This window comes from Poecilia mexicana, unplaced genomic scaffold (assembly GCF_051168715.1).
Source record: "Poecilia mexicana isolate PSO_F unplaced genomic scaffold, ASM5116871v1 scaffold_17, whole genome shotgun sequence".
NCBI classification, from domain to species: domain Eukaryota; kingdom Metazoa; phylum Chordata; class Actinopteri; order Cyprinodontiformes; family Poeciliidae; genus Poecilia; species Poecilia mexicana.
In genome coordinates, this window is record NW_028263386.1 from 31,284,352 (window position 1) to 31,306,405 (window position 22,054).

Below are 22,054 nucleotides of genomic sequence, written 5' to 3' on the forward strand. Positions count from 1 at the left end.
TTCTGGTGCCCCCCAATAATGCCTGATTTTTTTACATTCTTTTCATTTCTGACGGTGTTGACAAAAACTAAGGACAAATTTCAACGGAGTTGGAAAATATCTAAAAATTATTTTTAATTCAATTTATCGATACTTTTATAATTATTTATATGACTACTTATACTTAATTGTCATAATATATAATTTTAGTATTTCTTTAATTGTTTTAAACTATAAGAATGTATTGAGTTCTGCTCCTGGACAAGGGCTTTTACAGGCATCATCCACCGACTACAATGTTTAAAATAAAAAAATATTCAGCAAAAAAAAGAAAAATATACATTGTTGTGCTCACATGACCCAGGTTAGTTTAGTTAGATATTTGAAAAAAATATATTTTGTGTATATTTTATTCAAATTTCATGCTTTATCCATAGGACCTGTTTTGTCCCTATTCTCAAGAATCACTGTATGTGTGTGTGTGTGTGTGTGTGTGTATATATATATGCTCCAGGCTGCATAAAATATTACTATTCATGTACTTACATGTTCAGTTGTAAGCATGGTCTGATGTAGCAAAGCACGTTTAGGTGAACCTAAACCCATGGAGGCTGAGAAGGGAATTTTTATATATGTGTGTGTGTATGTATGTGTGTGTGTATGTATATATATGTATATATGTTTGTGTGTGTAAATATTTTTCTTTGTTTTTTTTTAACTGATACTATTTCGGAAATATCTTCAGCTGTGTCATCGGTGGATATTGATGGCCTTCATTTCCCAGATTGCATCGCTTGTAGCCTTTCAGCCATATTGCTTTCACCTAAAGGCGCTTGGCTACATCAGGCCGTGCTTACAACTGAACATGTAAGTACATGAACAATAATATTTTATTAATCTTGGAGCAATTTTTCTTTAGTATCCGAATTCTTAGATGAACCACTCTTCTGGGACGAGTTCTTCTCTGTATAAAATTCTAAAATGACGTTAGGAACCCGCAGTGCAAGACATGCGGGGTAAAATCGAGAACGTCTTTTCTCTGTTGTTTTCTTTCTGTCACAGCGACACATTACACCCAAGACTTCTTCCTTACACCAAGGACCGCAGTTCAAGGTGCATCTTCTTGCGCTCTTTAAACTGAGTTAAAACTGCAAATTTGCGCCTTGTCCCATCTCAGGCTTGTTTTGTCCCCATTCAGTTTTAACGTTCCGAAGAACAGCCACAGCATCATCTGGAGCTGGATGCTAGTTAGCTTTAGCCGAACTCTATAGCCTCTCCTGAAATGTGTGTGCTTGGACTATCTCATTAAAAGAATCAGAATGAATGTGCCATATAAACTGGTTTTATGTTGTTTTTTGGATTAAGATATCAACAGGCCGACGTCTGCATATCCTTATATTGCAACCAGCGATTAGAGCTCATTGGATTTCAATTGTTGACATAAATGAGACAGATAAAATGAGACAGAAAGCATAATTTATATCTCTCCTTTTGCCTAACTTTCAAATCTGTCAGATTCGTGGGGTGTTGAAAACTACTACCAAGACTTTATTCTTCAGTCTGGCACGTGTGTTGCAGCATTGTCACACATCTCCATTAGTCTGCACAGATCTCATTCACCTACATTCAGGTTGGTGTATGGCATCTGATAAACGATATGAATCTTAGTGGATCTTCGGTCAATTATTTTCCAGGTTCATAAATTAATAACTAAATGTTGATGGGGATCATTTAGCCATATAGCAAGTTTGGCGCCCTGTGCAAACAACCCTAACACAACATAACAACAGTTTCAACTTTGAAAAACTCCTAAATATTTCAGAATTGTCCCTTAATTCGCACCAATTGAATTACAATAAACAACAACCTGGATCAATTGTATCATTATCAAACATTTAATTCTATGTGTCACAATGGGTATTTTAATATGTTGTAGTACACCCATTTTTCCCCTTGTGCACCACCTAGATTTGTTTACCAGTTTTGGACCAACCAAAACGCCTCAGTGTCATTACCCTGAGAAATAATGAGATTTGATTAAGTATAAAACAGGTTTTAATGCAGAAATTGATCCAATGTTACAAGTCATACAAATGGAACAGATGCAGAGTGACATTCACCAACCAGTGCTGGGCTCCATTCAGCACACCTTAAGGGTGATGGCAAGCGAAGCAAAAATTGTAGAGTGCATTATTCTGCTTTTATGAGAAGTCATTCTCCTCCCTCTCTAAAGGGTAGTGTTAATCGGTTTCATTTTTTAAGTGTGACTGTCTCCAGTATTATGTGATATGGTTATGTAAGCATGCAGCAATGTGCATGTAAACGGATAAAAGAGACAGAGGAAAGACATTTTATCCATAAGAGTATGTTATGAGACAGACAATCTGTGAAAAAATTTAGTTCCTGTGCCTTTTCCTAGTGCTTTAAAGTTGACAGGAAATTTGAAAATATCACGTGATAATTATGTATTATTGGAAGATTAATGCTTGAATACCGACTATAACATCTTAAAAAAATGCAAACATTTAAAAAATCTCAAATAAGCAATCCTTACCCTGGTGGGGGCCCAAGTAAAACCTGGTAGCCTGCCAGTCTTAAAATACTCTGGGAGAAACTCTGCTGTTGCAAATGCTCATGCTACTTAGCATGGCCACTGTTAACGGTGGCCAAGTTGTTTCTCAGCCCATAGCACATTCAGCAGTTAGTGCATGAGGCTGACTGCTTGGCAGACTTGATGGTGATGTTGTTCAACAGTAGTAAGTAGAAGACAAGAACAACTGTGACAGTTGCTATGCTGCTAAGAAAAAATATAAAGTCAGGTTTTCAAAAGGAGAGAGAAAAAACAAGAGTGTCAATTTGTAACCCAGTTTTTCTCTGAGAGGCGAGTAGACTGTGTGAGAATATCAACCATTTAGGACAGTTAGCTTAGCTACAGGCTGTTTGCCTCCATTTCACTAGCATTTAAAAACGAAGGGAAAAAAATCTACCAACATATTCATATATTTAAGTTGTACCTGTACCTTTTACCACACTTGACAGATGAGTCAGTCAGCAGCAGCTCTAACCCCCATATTAGGATAATCCCTCCACCTGTCCCAGTGAAAAAGGTGAACAACACTGTGTTCAGTGACAAGCTAGTTGACATAATTCCAGGGAGTCTGTGTAGATTTTTCCTGTCTCACTGCTCTTTTTACAATTGCACAATAAAACAATATATTTTAGTGACAGACATTCAAACAATCTTTATAAAATTATAATAAAAAAACAGCCTCTTGTTAGTCCAGATAATCCTGCCTTGGCTTGCATTTAAATTACAGATATCTGTTGCCACGTCCCTTTTGACCCATCCCCTCATAAGTGAAATTAAAGCTGCAGTATGTAACTTTTAATAACAAAAAGTACATATTTGTTAAGACTGTCAATATGTTGAGGGATTATGTGAGAATAATTTAATTAATTTGCCTTTTACCAGTGCTCTCTAGAAACAACCAATCATAGACAGGAGGTGGGTTTTAGCACTATAAATTACAATCTTTAGCTGTCAATAGTAGGTCAGAGAGGAAGCTGGAGGGGATTCATCTTTTCACAGATTATCTGTCTCATAAAAAACTGTCATGACCAGAAAGCAAGGCAGTTACATGCCTTTAAAGTTGTACCGTTTTTTATGGGTCAAATAGACTCCAGAAATTGTAACAGCAGGGGGCTCAATTTAATTTTTTGCCATGGGGCCCAAGTTTCCTGGTGGGTGCCCCTGTATGTGACCCAGTCATTAACCCATGTATGATGTCTCTCAGTGCTGAAGACTGTTTTCAGGTAGAATCTACAGTTCCTCCTCAATATATTATTGATTTCTACTCTGATGTTTAGAGATATTCAATTGGGTCATTGGCCTTTCTTTATTTCTGAAAACCTCAAAAACCACATAATATCGTGGAGGAAAATCTGACACGCTTGTGTTTTGAATCCAGTCTGGGCTATTTTATTCTTCCATTTGTAAGTAAACTAGGTCCATTCTTTGAGAAAGACCAAATAAGCAATCCTTAGCCAGGCTGCCTTGTCTTCTCCACACCAGCTTCAGATGATTATGTCACTGTCATCATGATTGTGCAACGTTGCATTACATGGTTAGCCACTCTCTGTCATTCATTTATTTGCTCTAAAATTAGGTGGCTGAAAAGTTAGCTGAGGGAGAACTTGGGAGAGAAGTTCTCTCATGAGAAGGTCTAATTTTCCTGGGATGAGGCATCAGAGTAATATGCTCCTATAAGATAAAACAGATTTCCAGAAGTTGGTTTTGTTTCCTCTATTTTAGTCCTTTTAGTGTGCATTTGTTTTTGTGTTTCAGTGTTGCAGCCATGACTCAGACAGTGCAGACGAATGGGGTCCAGTCCCTCAGCAAGACTTGGGAACTAAGTCTCTATGAACTACAGAGAACACCACAGGTAAACTCTCACCAAGATCACTTTGCATATATCCATCAGGGGTTTTTTAAAAAATTTTTATTGAAACTTATCATAAATGCAAAAAGGGTAATCATCTCCCCAAACAGCACTGCAGTCTTATGCCATCCCGTTTAAGGGCGGTGGCATATTCTAGATTTTGATTATAAAGGACTATTAAGGAGCAGAGTGACTATGCCTTCATATGAAGGCACACTAAAGAAAATACAAAATAACACATTTTACAGCTGCATTGACAGTACTGTGATATCACAAAACCGTGATGTTTTTGTCTGAGGTTATCATACTGTCATAAAGTCATACCGCCCATGCCTAAGGCAAACACATACCTTCCTGCTAATTTGTGCAGGTAGGAGCCGATTGCCAGGAACCCCACACCACCCTTACACCTACTCATGTTGACTTTTCACTGTTCAGCGCCGAGTACTTTGACCCTGATTCATATCTAGTTTGTTGCTCTGTTCTATGTCACAGTTCTCCTGTTTCAGAGTTTTTCTCAAAGTACGTGTCTGTTTTAAATTTTTTTATTTTTTATTTTTTACCCCCGTCCAGTGCGGAGCAGTCGGGAAGCATATCTATGGAGAAAAGGAGACTGACGTAAACCTTTTAAAACAACGGAAAAAATCCCGGTATTCTGATGATTAAAATTCAAAAGTGCTGTGTTACTACCGTTTCATACCGGATCACTTACAAAACCAATGTTAACTTTATGAAATAAACGCTCTCTACCGTGGTATCACCCAATAGAAATAGAGGGATTCCTTTATTTAAATTGGTTAATTTTTCTGAGGGATACACGGTGAGAGTATTGTGATTTTAGTAATTATAAGAGCGATATTCCATTGTCCTGCCATGGAAGCGGGCAGCATCCAGATGGCCAATAAAACACTTTGCTGCTTTGACATGATCACAGCACTGCCAAAATATATGTACAAAAATCCTCAATAAAACATAAAATATTTGACAATATATTGCCCCGGGGACAAGTGAATCACCGCAAAGTCATCAGCCGGTGTAACTCTGAACTGATGCGGTGAAGCTACTGTTAGCAGGAGTGCGGAATTGTGCCAAGAAGCTGACAAAAACACTGAAGAAGAAGAGCTGCCATCCAAACAGTTGAAGTTCTAATGTTATACAATACCAGTTTAGCTCAAAGTTTATCTTCGACCAAACGCCCCCAAAGGAATCTCATCTTCTCCCCCACATCTTTTGTAAATATTTCTGCCAGCGCCCCCTGCCGTCCTCTGAACGCCCCCTGGGGTCGGTACTGCTCCTGTTGAGAAACGCTAAGTTAGTGGGTGAAAGGCATGGTAGACCTGGACAGGTTGCCAGGCCATCATAGATGCAGAATAAACAACTATGCAATCACACACACGCACACACACACATTCCTATGTCCTAAACCTAACACAAGCAAAAATACTTCTTTTTGTAACCTTTTGGCAACATAAGGAGCAGGCGGTCCGCACAATGTAGTATATGTTAGAAAAATGGTTCTCACAATGTATTAAATACAAAGAACACACAAATCTACAGATCACTTTAAAGGGACCAGTTAAAGTAACATTCCTGTTTTTGAACAATGGAAGTAGGATGTTGTATCCTGAGAGAATGCATGCACTCAGAGAACATTACTGTGCTCTAACCTGCCTCTGGATGTTTGTCTCAGGAGGCAATAACAGACGGACTGGAGATAGCTGTGTCACCCAGGTCCTTGCACAGTGAACTTATGTGTCCTATCTGTCTGGACATGTTGAAAAACACGATGACAACCAAAGAATGTCTGCACCGCTTCTGCGCTGATTGTATCATCACAGCTTTGAGATCTGGGTAAGTTTTTTTTTTTTTAGGGTGGCTGTGTTCATGTCCTGGTTCTTATCTGAACCTCCTGCTTGTTCTTTAATACTGATGTAGGCCCATATTCTTTCTTTGATGTTCACAAACATCACCTCCATGTTATTTATAGAGAGAAATGTCTGTCACTGGCTACCATTCCCAATAAGTCAGACCTACTTTCAGTCTTTTTCTGTCACTGTCATACTAACTTTTAATATTTACCATACTAACTAAGGGTCAGAGACTAGAGCACTGATTAATGTTCCTGTCAACTTTTTGTCTGCTGAGGCATTGTGCTATTCAGAGTGCAAGTCAGGTCTGTTGACTAGACTTACCTGCCCACAGTATAACGTCACCACCAAGAGTGGCTGATGCACATCGCTCTCCTTGACATCCCCAACATCATTGGCAGCCATCATTTCAGCTCAGTGTGAATTGATTTTCATCAGAGAACAGCACTCAGAACTAGCGGTGCACCGATATATCGGCCAGCCGATTTATCGGTGCCAATTTCCTTAATTTTGGGAAATTGGTGATTGGCCAATTTTTATATGTGAAGCTGATCTCATCCACCGATCTTATCTAGCTTGGCAAAGGTCTAAGAATCAACCACTGTCCTCTTTTGCTCTCCGGTGAGAAAGATTTGACTGACAGCCCACCAAGTTATGTCTGCACATTTATAATTAACAATAGTGACCTCACTGTTGCAAAGAATGTCTGCAGCTCAACAACTTTCTTGCTATATTGAGCAACATTTCAGACAAAATAAAATTGGTATCGGCCAAAATCATAATCGGCAGGTTAAGCTTTTTAAGAGATCAGTAATCGGTGATCAGCCAGAAAACTGCAATCGGTGCACCCCTACTCAGAACCACTGGTCTCTCATCTAGTGTAAAGGTGCTTTCCAGTAGATCAGTGATCCCCAACCTTTTTATCACCGCTGACTGTTCAAGGCTTGGCAATTTTACTGCAGCCCGGGGACGTGTTTGGGGGCGGGGGGAGTGAACAGTCAGACAACGCTTCTGCATGTTGGTGTGTCCGCTAAAGCCTAGTTCACATGGTACAATTTTGAATATTTTGCCCCGATTTTCCCCATAGGACAATCTTTGAACGTTTCGAGTTCTAAGATTGTCGCTTCCAATAACTTTCACCGATCATCCTGTGGTGTGTTATGTAGAACGTCGGAACCGCTTCGATCTAAAATCGGGCACATTCAACATGCTGGATTGTCTTGGCCTGATTATCGCAGCGTGTGGGGGTTTCCCTGACGGGGAGCAAGAATGCAGTCTGTTGAATGTGAGATCAGAAAGCGCGATGACATAAGGACGGAACTATCATTAATCTGACATAATATAGTTGTAAAGAGTCGGGGCTTGATGCTGGCACTAGCTTGGTTAAAATGAGTCCACAAGCTATCGCAATTGTTTCTACATCGTCATCTGTGTTTGTTTATTCTAAATTCACATATGGTATGTTGGGGGTTTTATGGGATTTTCTTCTTCTAGAATCAGGATGTTCATGAGTGAAATCAGTTCATGTGTGGTGTGTTACTCCTGCCGTGTGATTGGACACAAGAACCAATCGAACCTGTTGTACTTTTATCGGCTCATATGCGCTCAGAGAGGTTTGGGACAATTGTTAAATCGTGCCGTTTAAGACTCACAAGCTCTACTCCTCTCCTCTTGTGTCGACCAATGCCCCAACTCTCTGACTCTGGTCGCAATGGTAACATTTACACATCCCTTCAAAATAAGACACAGATGTACCACAAAAATGAACATTTTACTTTCATGAAAATTTTAACTCACAATAATAATGACAAGCGACAATAATAATGAGCTCTGTACTTGTTTCTCTGCAACGAGACGGTCCCATCTGGGAGTGATGGGAGACAATGACACTCAAAGTGTTGCTTATGTACAGGGTGCATGGTCTCTGCGAAGCGAAGCAGTTTGAAGGCCTCATTAGCGAGCTGATCGCCACATATCATGCAGAGCCGGCTTAGAATGTGGAAATCGCCTATCGGTCCGTAGGCCTTTCAGAATAACAAATTTTGCTGAGCAATTAATTCTCAAAAATTATTGTGATAAACTATAATATTGTTTGAAGACCATTTTAAACTGATGTACTGGTAATGGCATAATGCAAAATAGATACACTTTATTTTCAAAAGCGCATTTAACACTGGAATTGGTAAACAAAATAAACAAAACTACCAAAAACAAAAATAAAATTGATTCTCAGTCTCCATTAACAAAAAATGCACTTGAATAAAAACTAAACAACATAAAGCCAAAGTGGAAATACAAACTATGTTCAACCAAAAGAGTACAGATTATGCAGTTTGCATACTATATTTCTCTTCGATAATCATTAGACTTAGATAGAGAAGATGGGCATATCCAACCACCTGATGCAATAGTTCATGCCTCCCTTAAACCCAGTCCACACTGCATGATTTTTTTGCCCTGATTTTGCCCTTGCAATAATCTTAAAATGCTCAGCATTCTAACATTGTCGCTTGCGATAATCATAGCCGATCATCCTGTCGTGTGTGGTGTGTTCCGACTGATCAAGTCCAGTCGATAGAACGTCGTGGCCTCTCAGATCTAAATCAGGGGTTTTCCCCAACAGGGAGCGAGAACACAGTCTGTTGAATGTGACAAGTAGCCAATCAGAAAGTGCAGATTCCCCTCCGTGCTTTATGAGGAGAAAACGCCAAGGAGAATCCCAAACAGCTAACACAGCGCAACCCAAAGTCCAGCGGACATTGGAGATGATATGTGTAAACAACATTAATGTTTATTCAACAATTCATGCAAAAATTATCCACAGCAATGACGAGAGGAATTGGAGCAAAATTGCTTCAGTTGATAAACAGTTGATGAACCTGGTAACTTTTCAGCTGTTCATCATTAACATGACATAAATAGGTTGTAATGACATTCATTCAGTCAGGACCAGTGGTGGGAAGTAACGAAGTACAAGTACTTCGTTACTATACTTAAGTACAATTTTCGTGTATCTGTACTTAAGTAGATTTAATAATGGATATTTTCTACTTTTACTCCACTACATTTTACAGTAAGTATCTGTACTTTCTACTTCACTACATTTCTACAAAACTGTCGCGTTACTCGTTACATCCAAGTCGCGTTGCGCTTTTTTTCTGTTAAAATGTGAAGTACAGGGACTTAAGGTGGCGCCGTAAAATCCAAGCAATAACGTGACTTACGTGTCTGTTGTCACCCATCTCTTCCACCTTTACTCGCACGCGGAGCTCCAGACATGCGCAGTGGTTTCCTCTGAGCGGGAGAAGATGTCTGTCTAATCGTCAGTAATATAATAGCGCTGCATAAATCATAAGATATGGTGACATGTAAAATCAGCAGCGCTTCGCTTTCACAGATGGTGGGGACTTCGTCCAACTTTTAGCATCACTTGAAAGGAAAGCTTAAAGAAAGGTAAGATCTGTGGACGTGATGCTAGCAAAGCTAGCCACACAGAGACACACATGGTGCATCTGCGATGAAAAAAAGTTGTGCGCTGAATTATTGTGTGGAGATGTTGACCAAGGTGTTGCAAATATGGGACAACGCTGTGACCAAAGTGCAATATTGTGATATGACATTCAGGTACGATCCGATTCTTCTGGACGGATCTTTACTGATTAAATTTATTTCAGTTCTAAGTATTTAATATCTAGGTGTTTTATGGGAATGTGGATGAATTTGTGAAGCAATTTTGATAGGTAAAACTTAATTTTTTGTGTCACGTAGCGCGGGGTGGTGGTCTTGACTTTGTCTTGGGTAGGTGGTCTTGACTACAACACTGCTACGTGGCTCCTCGGTTGCATGTCCTCCCCCCCACACCTTCTTTCCATCCCCTTTCAGTTGGATTTCTTTAAAAATAAATGCCACTAGTTGCAAAAAAAATGAAGTTCATGCTATGTTAGGACAGGAGACAAGATGTTTCCATCCCTGAAATTATGATGGATAGAATCACATATCCAAGTCTAAACTATGTTACAGAGTAAACACAATAAAAACATGCTTTTTCTGTAGCATTGTTAATTAAAATGGCACATTTCTAATGTATTAAAATTAAATACGATCAGTTCACTTAATGATATTGTATTAGCGATTCAGCAAGTACTTTTACTTTTAATACTTAAGTATTTTAAAAAGCCAGTACTTTTTTACTTTTACTTAAGTACAAATGTTAATGTGGTAGTTTTACTTTTACTTGAGTACATTTTTGTCTGTGTATTTGTACTTTTACTTAAGTAAATTTTTTGAGTACTTTCTCCACCACTGGTCAGGACTTTACGTTGACACTAGCCACATGCATTGCAGGTAGTTTGTAGTAAAACATTGATTAATGCCTGGTTTTAAAATTTGCTAACTGGACTTGTAGCCATTATTTTGTGCCCATTTTTGGACACCACATGGCACGATAGAACTCGATCGAACCCGTTACATCTAGGATTTCTGTCGGCTTGTGTGTGGTCTCTGAGGTTTTGAAAATGGGCCGAAGATCGGCTACAACTCTAAGATCGTGTAGTGTGCGCTGGGCATTACACTGAGGAAATGAGGAAGGGAGGGTCGGTGGAGAGCACCAGAGTTGAGCCTTTTTTCATCATCAATAGCAGGGGCGGATCTACTGGGGTGGCATGAGGTGGCAGTTGCCACCCCAAACGAGAGCCTCGCCACCCCTGTTGTCACCCTAACTAGTGACAATGAATTCAATAAATAGTTATGGCAAATCGGACATTAAGCGCATGAAACTCTTTGTTCCGACAACATTGAATGCAACACAATGTAACCTGACACCCACTGCTAAGTAGCGGGAAGTGCGAGAGAAGGACAGAGCGCCAGCAGCATTGATGGACATATTACTGGACTGGACATTACGTGATTTATCGTAAGTCACACATGCGCCATTGCTGTCCATTGAGTCAGGAATATCGGTGGTCAGGAAAATACTACAATCACGCAAAGAATCAGAACAACGGACGCAATGTTTAGCAGTTAATTCAACCATAGATAATGGTAATAAGGGCTTCAGATTTCACAGGTGAGCAAAACGTTTTAATTTAAAGAAAACATTGAACAAGTGAGCAGTGGGTCAGTTATACTAGCCTAACTGTTAGCCTGGTATTGACTTTAATAACCTTAGTGCTGCGCAGTTCAGTGTGTTTTGGTTCCATTAGCACTAAAACAGGTCAACCCGCCCACCAAGTCATCAGTAGAGCAAGCTGTTTAAATCAGCTAATCAACCGCTGCTGTGCTCAGGCGAAAACTTATTAATAATCACAATATAGACATTAAGCCTGACAACATAATGTAACAGACTGGATGTTCTGTTTTAGTGTTTTTGCTACTTTTTTGTCTGGGAAATGTTTGTTTTTGGTGTTGATTCCCCTGATCGGTAATCTCTGCTCTATCTGCTCGTTGAGCTGTTGTTTGTCGGTTGCCATAGCAAAGGGTCGTGTGTAATACCGACATACAGAGCGAGAAAAGGCGGAATAGAAGTTGTTGGAGCTATTTTTTCTTTATTTCTTTATCCATTTGAATTTTGTTACTTTATTCTTAAATGTCTATTTTTTTGTATTATTTACAGAGTTTATTTGTAGGTTCATAATTGTTGATTTTATTTATTTTTTGTTTTATTATTTTTCTTATTTATTTTCTAAATTTACACAGGAAGTAATGTTGGTCAGTCCACTTTCTATAAGTGTAGGGGCCTGGTGAAGGACCAGCAGGCATTTGGGTTTGGGGCCGATGGTTCTTACCAGAGCAAGAGTGGTAGCATGAGAACAGAGGAAAGTTTGATCTCTGTAATTGTTTGGTGAAAGAGGAAAATAAATCACCAAGAACAATCAATAAGTTACATTGAACCTTCTTTTGCCTGTGTCGAGAAACATGACCCCAGTGCCTTAATAGTGGCTTGGTGGAATTTTTATTGGATGTTTGGCAAACAGTCAGAAGTGGTTCTGTCTAGTTTGGTTCTTCACCTGTTTATCAGCTTTATTGTACCTTTATTGTGGCACACTGCAGCTGCTGCAATTCCTAAAAACAAGTGACAAAAACTGAGCTAATCCCCTGTGTTCACAAAACGTGGTGATATTTATAACAGTCGTCAAACTGTGGCTTCTGCAGCATATTTAAAATAAAACGATTGACCAATAGAAATAGAAATTTGCCCTTTCTTGCATCTTGACAGAACTAACAGAAACTAAGCTGTTTATAGATTTGTATCATGGAGAATTGATCAAACATCAGTTTTCTAATCTTTATTTTAAGTCGTATTTAATAGATATTCTAATAACAAATGATGGCGCTAATATTTTCATGACAGACTTGTCTTTGTCTTGTATTGGGATAAAATAGTTTTCTGGACACAATGCATATCAATTAATATGCATATCAGTAATGCATATCGATTAGCAGGAGTATGAAAAACGTAAAAATAATTAACTATACTACATTAAGAAATTGTATTTAAGCTTCGGTGCTACATGAAGCTCATTTTGAAACAATGCAAGTTAAAAACAATATGTCGTATTGTTTTTAATACAAGGTATTAAAAACTATATTTTTAATATTGTTTTTAATGCTGCCACCCCTGAAAAAGTCCCTGCCACTTGCCACCCCATAAATATTTTTCTAGTGCTGCGCAGTTCGGTGTATTTTGGTTCTGTTAGCACTAAACTAAGACAACCCGCCCACCAAGTCATCAGTAAATCAGTAAATCGCTTCTGCATGTTGGTGTTCCCGCTAAGTCCTGAATATGCCCAATTTGGGTTGTCTTGGCCCTTTTATCGCAGCCTGTGGGGTTTTCCGTGACTGGGAACGAGAATACAACCTGTTGAATGTGACAGGTAGCCAATCAGAGAGCGCAGTGACGTAAGAACAGAAGGGAATCCCAAACAACTGACATATCGCGCAACTGAGAGTCTGGTGGATATCGGAGATGATATGTGGAAATGTTTATTATTATATGTAAAGGTCATTATTATGTTTATTCAGTTAAAAATGTTAACTATGAAAAAACACAGTCACCTCCAAATCATAGTGCAGCAAATAGAGTGGCTGCTCCCGCCATCTTTTATCCACCGCCTTTTCTTTTTGTTACGTCTTTTATCTCTTAAAATGACTCCACAAACTGTCACTAATGTTTCTACATCGTCATCCGTGTTTGGTCATTCTAAATTCCCGTATGCTATGTTGGGAGTTTTGTGGATTTTCTTCTGGAATCGCGATGTTCGTGACTAGAATCGGTTCATGTGGTGTGTTGCCTCTGATGGGTGGCTGAACACAAACTGATCGAACCTGTTGTACTTTTATCAGCTCTGTGGTCACAGAGGTTTGGAGTATCGGCCGACGATCCTTAAATCTTGCCGTCTAAACCAGACTTAAGACTCACAAGCTCTACTCATCTCCTCTCGACCACTGCCCAAACGCTCTCCGACTCTGGTCGCTATGGTAACGTTTACATATCCATTCAAAAGAAGATACAGATGCGCCACAAAAACGAGCATTTTACTTTTGCGGAAAATACCGTTAGTCGCGATAATGACTAACGGTAGCCCTGAGCTTGTTTCTCTGCAACGAGACAGTCCCATCAGAGGGTGATGGGAGACAATGACACCCGAAGTGTTGCTTACCACAGCGTTCTTGATCTCTGCGTGGCGAAGCAGTTTGAAGCTTCATCGCCTCAATAGCAGCCAGTCGCCACATGTTATGCAGAGCGTGCTTGTAATGTGGGACTCGCCTACCGGTCCGGGATAAATCCACTCTCCTGTCTCTTCTCTGGGCCTTTTCCCCTTTGCAAAGAAACTTTCCAAAGACATCTGATCTGTTTCTTACTCATTTTGCTGCTTGTGGGGTCAGCGTTGGCGCGCAAGTAATTGAGAGAATCCGGTTAAAGGATTTTCAAAATAAAAGATCCTCCAGACTCAAATAATACATAAAACGTAAATATTTAATTATTTCTTGCGCGGCCCGGTACCAATTGGTCCACGGACCGGGGGTTGGGGACTACTGCTTTAGAACAACATTAAATTAGTTTTCTTTCCTCTTGTTTTCTTTCCTTTGGTTTATTTTGTTATTTCCTTTTAACTCATGTAAAGCACTTTGAATTGCCTTGTTGCTGAAAATGTGCTATATAAATAAAATTACCTTACCTCTAACTGGTTCGGTCCTGCTCCACGCCGGCTAGATTCATTTTCCATTAGCAAATCCCGCACTGCTCTGCCCAGCTTTTCTCAGATTTTCATACCTACTTCAAGGGTAGTATTAGCAGAGCAGAGCAGGGTACAGTACTGAAGTGATATGATTGACAGCTGACCGGATTTATTGATTGGCTCTTGATTTTGTACGCATGTGCCAACATGTATGCATGCTGTTGTGGTTACTCCTGCTTCTCTTTTTGCTTTTTTGTTTTTTAGATTGATTATTTTACATTAATTAATTTTGCACTTTACTAGAAGCTCATTTTCAACAATGTTGACTAAAAGAATCTTAATCTTTTACTTTGCTGTTAAGATACTCTTTTTACTCTGCCGAGCTCAACAACCTGGGGGCATTGTTTACACCAGGGATTAACTAATTGTGTTGAAACTGGTTGGCATGGTGTCCAGATCCACAGAAATTCCCAAAGAGATCTGAACTTTGACCAAAGAACAGCACTCTTTCTTCCTCTGCAACACTGGGGTGGCAGAGGAGGAAACAAACTGGAGGAGAGCAATAAGGAACAGAGGTTTATGCGAAAGGGGAGTTATAAGCCATTTCTCCCCTGTGATACCATATTCAACGTTGGCTAAAAGATGGATGAATTAACAGCGCTGGCCAGGAGCCAGAGGGAGTACCAGGAATGTAGCTTAATGTATATTACGGAGACATGGCTGCAACTGGACATTCCTGATGCCAGTGTCTCCATCGAGGGCTACCGGACTGTTCAGGCGACAGGGATTGCACCAAGAGCGGTAGAAGGGAAAGAGGGGGGCTTGCCGTTTTAGTAAACAACTATTGGTACAATCCTGTTCATATGAATCTGTTGCTCGGGCGATAAACTGTTGTTGGTTGTTCTACAGCTGCTTTACTTTCCCATCTTCCCATGTTATCGTGGTGACTGCTTACATTCCTCCCTCTGCTAACCCTATAGTGGCCTGTGACATCATTCGCTCCATTGTAGCTCGGATGTAGACTGGACATCTGACTGCATTCATTGGTTGTCTCGGCGTCTCCGGCAAGGTACGTAACAAGCACTGAGGCTGACCTGCAGCCATGAGGACAGTGAGGTCAAAGGAGGTCACTGAGACACTACAGGGATCTTTTGAGGTCACTGACTGGCTAGCTTGTGAGCCAAACAAGGAGAATACTGATAAGCTCAACGGAGTGGATAACACACTACATGAACTTCTGTGTTGACTCCATCATTCCTACTGAGACTGTTATTATTAACCAAATAACAAGCCCTGGGCAACAAAGGAGTTCAAAACCATCCTGAATGAAGCATGGAGGGCTTTCAGAGATGGCAACACGGACGATGTTAGAGTAATTCAGAGGTGCTTGAAGGTGAAGATCAGAAGAGCTAAAGAGGAATATGAGAGGAAGCTGGAGAGGAACCTCCAACAGAAAACCACCAGAGAGGCCTGAGTAATGACTGGGTTCAGGTCAGGAGGCGGTAGTGCGGTTGAGGGCAAAGTTGACAGAGCCAACAAACTCAATTTTTTTTTTTTTTTTTAAGATTTGACACTGCTGCTCCTACACCTACCACTGCTGCTGTCCACCTACTCCTCAGAGATTCATCCCCATGTGAGTTTCACCATCTTCTTCCCTCTTCTTCTACTCAGTGACCATTCTCCCACCCCTCAGACTGCCACCTCTACTGTAAACATCACCGCCAAAGATGTTAGAAGACAGCTGGCCTGGCAAGGCTGCAGGCCCTGATGGTGTGAGCTAGAGGGTGCTCAAAGCCTGTGCCATCCATCTCTGTGGAGTCCTACAGCATACCTTCAACATGAACCTCCACATACAAAGGGTCCCTGTAATGTTCGGTGCCAATGCAGTGACTCCAGGAGCTACAGGCCTGTGGCACTGACTTCCCACATCATGAAGTCCCTGGAGAAACTTGTCCTCTAGCAGCTCTAGCAGAGGTCGTTAGCAGGTCAAGAGACCTGCTAACAACCTCATTATTTGACTCAGGTGTGTTGAAGTAGAGACGCATCTAAAAGTTGCAGGAGACCGGCCCTCATGGCCTGGAGTTGCCCACCCCTGGTCTAGCTCCACTCCAACAACGTCACTGGCATTCCTGATCAGTTTGTTCAAAATGCTGTTGTTCTCCACCTTCATCCTGTTGCCCTGGCGCCAGAGGTCACGTTAACGTAATATGAAGACTTGAAACCCGTCGGTCATTTCTCACACCCTTGTCTGGAGCTCATGCGCAGACATTATAGACTGTTCATCGCAGAGGCAACTAAAATCAATTAATAAAAAAAACCCCTTTCTGAATATAGTCTCATGGACTCTGGTCTAAATGCGTCTTTCTGACCGGGAGCTGGCAGGGTGTTAGAGATATGGACCGGACCTTTTGGAGCGTCTGGTTAAGGAAGCGCATTTCAAACCTTTGCTTGAAATGGCGCCTTTAATTCCCATCTCCATTACAGACCAGAGAAAACTAAAGAGAATGCAGAGTTGTGTTAATCCATGTATAGTCTAAACCAGTGTTTCTCAACCTTTTTTGTGCCAGCACCCCCTAGCCCTTATCCAGGTCCCTCACCGCCCCACACCAAAGAATTTGCAGGCTACTTTGCACTGACTATTATTTTATCATTAATATTACTATCACTATTGTAGATGTTTTGATTTTTATGCTTGTTTCTGTATTTATCATCAAAAATAATTTCCCAGAGAACAAAAAAGTCATGGGAATAGAAATTATTTTCACAGGTGTTTACAAAAAATGCAATGAACATTCAAGCTAAAATCTAACAGCAGCCAATCAGAGTGGAAAAAATATTCTTATTTTGTGCCATTTTCTATTTGTTAAATCTTGCACAAAATGATCAGATAAAAGATATTCAACATGCCAGTTTAAACAACTGAGCTCTGCAACATTAAAACATGGATAGAACTGTAACTACATTAATCATAGCTCTTCTCTTCAGTGTTTCTGTGAGTTTCTGGTGGTGCAGCTCTGTGCTGCCTTCAGGAGAATGGGACATCAGAGTATCATCCATAAAACCTTGGCATTTACTGTGCAAACCAGAGCTTTCAGTGGAAAAACTAAAGTTCCAGATCCTTTTAATGCCATAGAAATATGAGACAGAAACATGGATTATATCTTTATATAGACCTGTCTATTGATTTATAGATTAATAGTTTTACTGGACAGAGATTACAAAGAACAAATCTGGTTCTTAATCAAATCCTAATGAATCAAATTGAAAGTGTCATGGAGTCATCAGCCTCATGACATTAACACTGACATGAAAAATAATATTGATTAAATACATCAAATCTAATTAAAAACATAAGTGATCAGTTCTTTACTGTTCTGGACTAAAAGATATATTTATTCTCAGTGGTCTCAACAAACCCATGGCACTTCAACAATATTATTTTACCTTTTAACTGGAAATAGTCTCTGTTTTTTCTTGCCCTCTATTAATAATTGCTCGAAAGGTCTTGCCATACCAGTTTATTCCTCTGTATTTACTTTAGTTTCTTAGTTTATTCTTGCATTTTGTTCTTCATTCATTTCCATTTAGATTCATTTGATTAGTATTATCCTCTCTTGGTTTATTGATATGTCCACTTTAGTTTCTTTCCTGTTGCATGATTTATTTTATCTTTTATTGACGCTCGCCATCAATAATCTTCACTCATCACCTGCTGCGCCCCCTAATCGTCATGTGTTTCACATCATGTGTTGATTTTGTTCACTGTTCAGCGTCGGATTCTCTGTTTTTATGCCATAATTCACATCTACCGTGTTTCCCCGATAGTAAGACACCCCCGATTGTAAGATGTATAGGGGGTTTCAGGGGGGTCGGCTAATATAAGCCGTACAGTAGAAAAGTAAGACATATGTCTTACTTTTCGGGGAAACACCTCTCATCTAGCTGCGCGCCGCCTCCTGCCCACTTCCGCGCCGCCCCCCTCTCCATACGTCACCGCGCCGTCCCCTGCAACTGTTTTGTGGTGAATACTGTTCAGGTTGTTAATAAATGTTAATTTTATGGTTAAAACAAAAAATTCGACAATTTTTTTCCAATATAAGACATACCCCAAAAGTAAGACATAGTGGGGCTTTTGGGGATAAAAAGAAAGTAAGACACTGTCTTACTTTCGGGGAAACACGGTAGTTCGTCGCTCCGTTTTATGTCCCGCTTCTCCTTCCTGTTTCAGAGTTTTGCGCAATGTGCGCGGTTTTTTTTTTTTTTTAAGCCCCTAAGGTGCAGGGCGGTCGGGAAGCGATGGTGAAAAGGCAAACTGACATAAACTTTTTAAAACAACGGAAACAATTTCTGCATTCTGATTATTGAAATTGAAAAATGCTGTGTTGTTCTATCACCCCTGTTTCATACCGGACCACTTACAGCACCTGTGTTAACGCTATAAAATGAACTCTCTCTATAGACCCTTTTCACATGACGTCACACAACCTCCGTTTTGGCTCGAAGCTGTGTATCCTTAGTTCCGGTGTACATAGTAAGTAACGATAAAGTTGTCTATTTCATATATATATATGTAAAATGGACACATATATGTCTATGTATATCTATATAGAGACATATATATAGAAAGAGAGATTTAGATATTTTTATATATATATATATATATATATCTGACAGCATATGTTGATCAGACAGAACACCGGAGCATGGAGTTTACACAGTCTCTAAAACATTTGCCTAAAAGATTTGAAGATAGATCACGATTTTCAAACCAATTTTCTCTGACAATAAAATCTAAATTAGACAAAGGCTAGAAATTCTTCACCGAACAATACCTGTTTGACTATGAAGGTAGGTATTTTTGTTTTGCGTAACCGTTAGCTTAGCATTAGTGAATTTTGTTAGCTAGCTAACTACGTGACATAACTGTTCCTTAACCAGAACTTTTTACTGTTTTTGAACTATAACGTTTTAGGCTCTAATCTTGATCAGATTCTTAAATTATAGACTGGAGTTGCCACTCATCCCATAAAATAGGGGTTTGTTTGTTATAAGCAGAGATGTCCGGTGCCGCCGCTGCTTTGTAATGCCTTCCTCTAATCGGACCACTTTTTCCGGTAACGAATAATCTAACGAGCTCGTATTTCAAATCCAGTAATCAGATTAAAGTTATTTTTATGTCCTTTATTTTCCATTAATACAGAAAATGAACCTCTAAACGTTACATCACTGACAGGCGGCGGTGTATACGTTTCCTAACTGTGGCTAAAGCTGCTGCTAGCTGGTTTACTCATGATCGGAGGCTTGTTGGAGAATGGTAAATTGACAATGACTAATAACGGTTATCTAACACGTAAACACTGTTTTATAAAACATAGAAAGTGAACCTCTAAACGTTACAGCACTGACAGAGAGTATATTTTTTCCTAAATGTGGCTAAAGCTGCTGCTAGGTGGTTTACTCTCCGATCGGAGGCTGTTTATTTTATACACAGTTAGAGAATGGTGATTTTACAATAATTAATAACAGCTATCTAACACTTAAATGCTGTTATTATTAAACTTACCTTTTATTATATCCTTAAGATTATGAGAATGCGGGAATTTTTCAGCTTGGTTCCCAAGGCAAAATCACACCGGAAGTAAAGATACCCAGGTTTGAGTTATGGCGGCCATTGTCTGACGTCACTGTGAAAAGGGTCTATTGTGGTATCACCCATGGAGGGATTTCTTTATTTCTTTATTTAAATGGGTTCATTTTTCAGAGTGAGAATATCGTGATTTTAGCTACCAGTAGCAGGAGAACGGAGCTGTGCCAAGAAGCTAACAGAAGCTAACAAACACCGAATAGAAGAAGAGCTGCCATTGATAAAGTTGCAGCCAAGCATGATTTAATGTTACCAACCAAGTTGCTCAAAGTCTAAACTGGCATTGTTGTGCATTTAAGGTGTAAAGTTTACCTTCGACCAAACGCCCCCCAAAGGCATCCCGCGCCCCCCTTTTGTAAAAATGTCCGCCAGCGCCCCCTGCTGTCCTCTGAACGCCCCCTGGGGGGCGGTACTGCCCACGTTGAGAACCGCTAGTCTAAACAGAGGAGCCTGCAGTGTATCTTGAGGAAATAAATAAAGATCCATAGGTTAATTAGACCATGCGCAGTCCGCTGGACAACCAATGCGGATGCGGCTCCGCCGCTGAGAAGAATTAAACTTAACTCACCCTGCGGTTTTAACAAACGGAGCTGGAAGACATTAGCCTGCCGCGCCCAGAAGGAGAGCGGCGCTCAGAAGCGCGGCTGTCCGTTTCAGGGAAGTGAAACCAGACGAAAAAAATCCTCATAAAAGCGCACGTCCGGACCGCGCAGGGTAAAAAAAAATAAATAAATAATTGATCGGTTTGGATCAGAGAGATCCAACTGACTGACTGAACTAGCGCAGATTTCTCTGTAGATGCGAACCAGGAGAAATTTGTGGCGCTGTGCGTGCTGGTAATTTAAGTGAGTCGCTTAATATAATTTATTATAGATTATTGGGGCTACATTCAGTGTTTTTTTTTGTTTTTTTTGTCAAGCAGAAAAAGTTAGATGCGTTTATGTGTGATGGGATCTGGATACATGGTTCAACTAGGTGAATATTAACTAAACCGCATAAAAATGCACTAAATAGCCCACATGGGCTATTTAGTGCATTTTTATGCACTAAATATTAACATTAATTTAGGCATATTAACATTAATATGATTATAATTTGACGGGTAAAAATAGAACATGACAGATTTTTTTTTAATGCCATCCGTTAAAATGACGAACAAAAAAGTCTAGCGCAACCTCTGCTTGGCACACCATAGCATACAGGAGGGCACTGACCACAGATTCATAGAACATCCTAAGCAAAGTCTGGCAGACGTTGAAGGACATCAGCCGCCTCAGAAAGTAGAGGTGACTTTGTCCCTTCCTGTATGGGGTGTCAGTGTTCTCGACCCAGTCCAGTTTATTGTCAATGTGGAGTCCCAGATATTTCCACAATGTCCACACTGACCCCCTGGATGGTAACAGAGGTCACTGGTGTCCTGATCCTCCTCCTCAGATCCACCACCAGTTCCTTGGTCTTTATCAAAGTGAGATGCAGGTGGTTCAGCCCACACCATGTGTCTGAGTTGCCTGTACGCAATGAGACTCAACCACCAGCTGAGTCATATGAGAACGCCTGTAGATGACAGGTCTCAGTGCAATAGCTGAAGTTGACTGAGGAAGGGAGAAAGGACAGTCGCCTGTGTTGCTGACAACACTGACGGACGAACTGTGGTCTGCCAGTTAGATGGTCCACAATCCCTGGATCCACCTGCATTTCTCAGGTGGATGCAGGTGAATCCACCTGCATTTCTCATTCAGTAGTTTCTCATTCTACTGAATGAGAAACTACTGAAAACTACTGGTTTCTCATTCAGTGGTTTCTCACAGTGCTCGCTTGCTGGTCCAGGTGAGTGCATACACAGTTCAGCAGGAAGATGATGGCATACTCAATTCCAAGTCTGGGCTGGTAGGCAAACTGCAAGTGTGGTTGGAACTGAGGCTGAGCTGTTTTTTTATTTTTTATTTT

General features: G+C 40.2%; 1 protein-coding gene across 1 annotated transcript in view; it reads left to right on the plus strand.

Annotated features, from left to right (window-relative positions):
• The first annotated feature begins 583 nt into the window (after positions 1–583).
• rnf2 (ring finger protein 2) overlaps positions 584–22,054 on the plus strand; it is a 29,853-nt gene continuing 8,382 nt past the window's right edge. Inside the window, exons 1-3 of the mRNA XM_014973805.2 lie at positions 584–846; positions 4,325–4,421; positions 6,109–6,269. Coding sequence (XP_014829291.1) covers positions 746–846; positions 4,325–4,421; positions 6,109–6,269 — 359 coding nt within the window. The 5' untranslated portion in view covers positions 584–745. The remainder of the gene's footprint in view (positions 847–4,324; positions 4,422–6,108; positions 6,270–22,054) is intronic.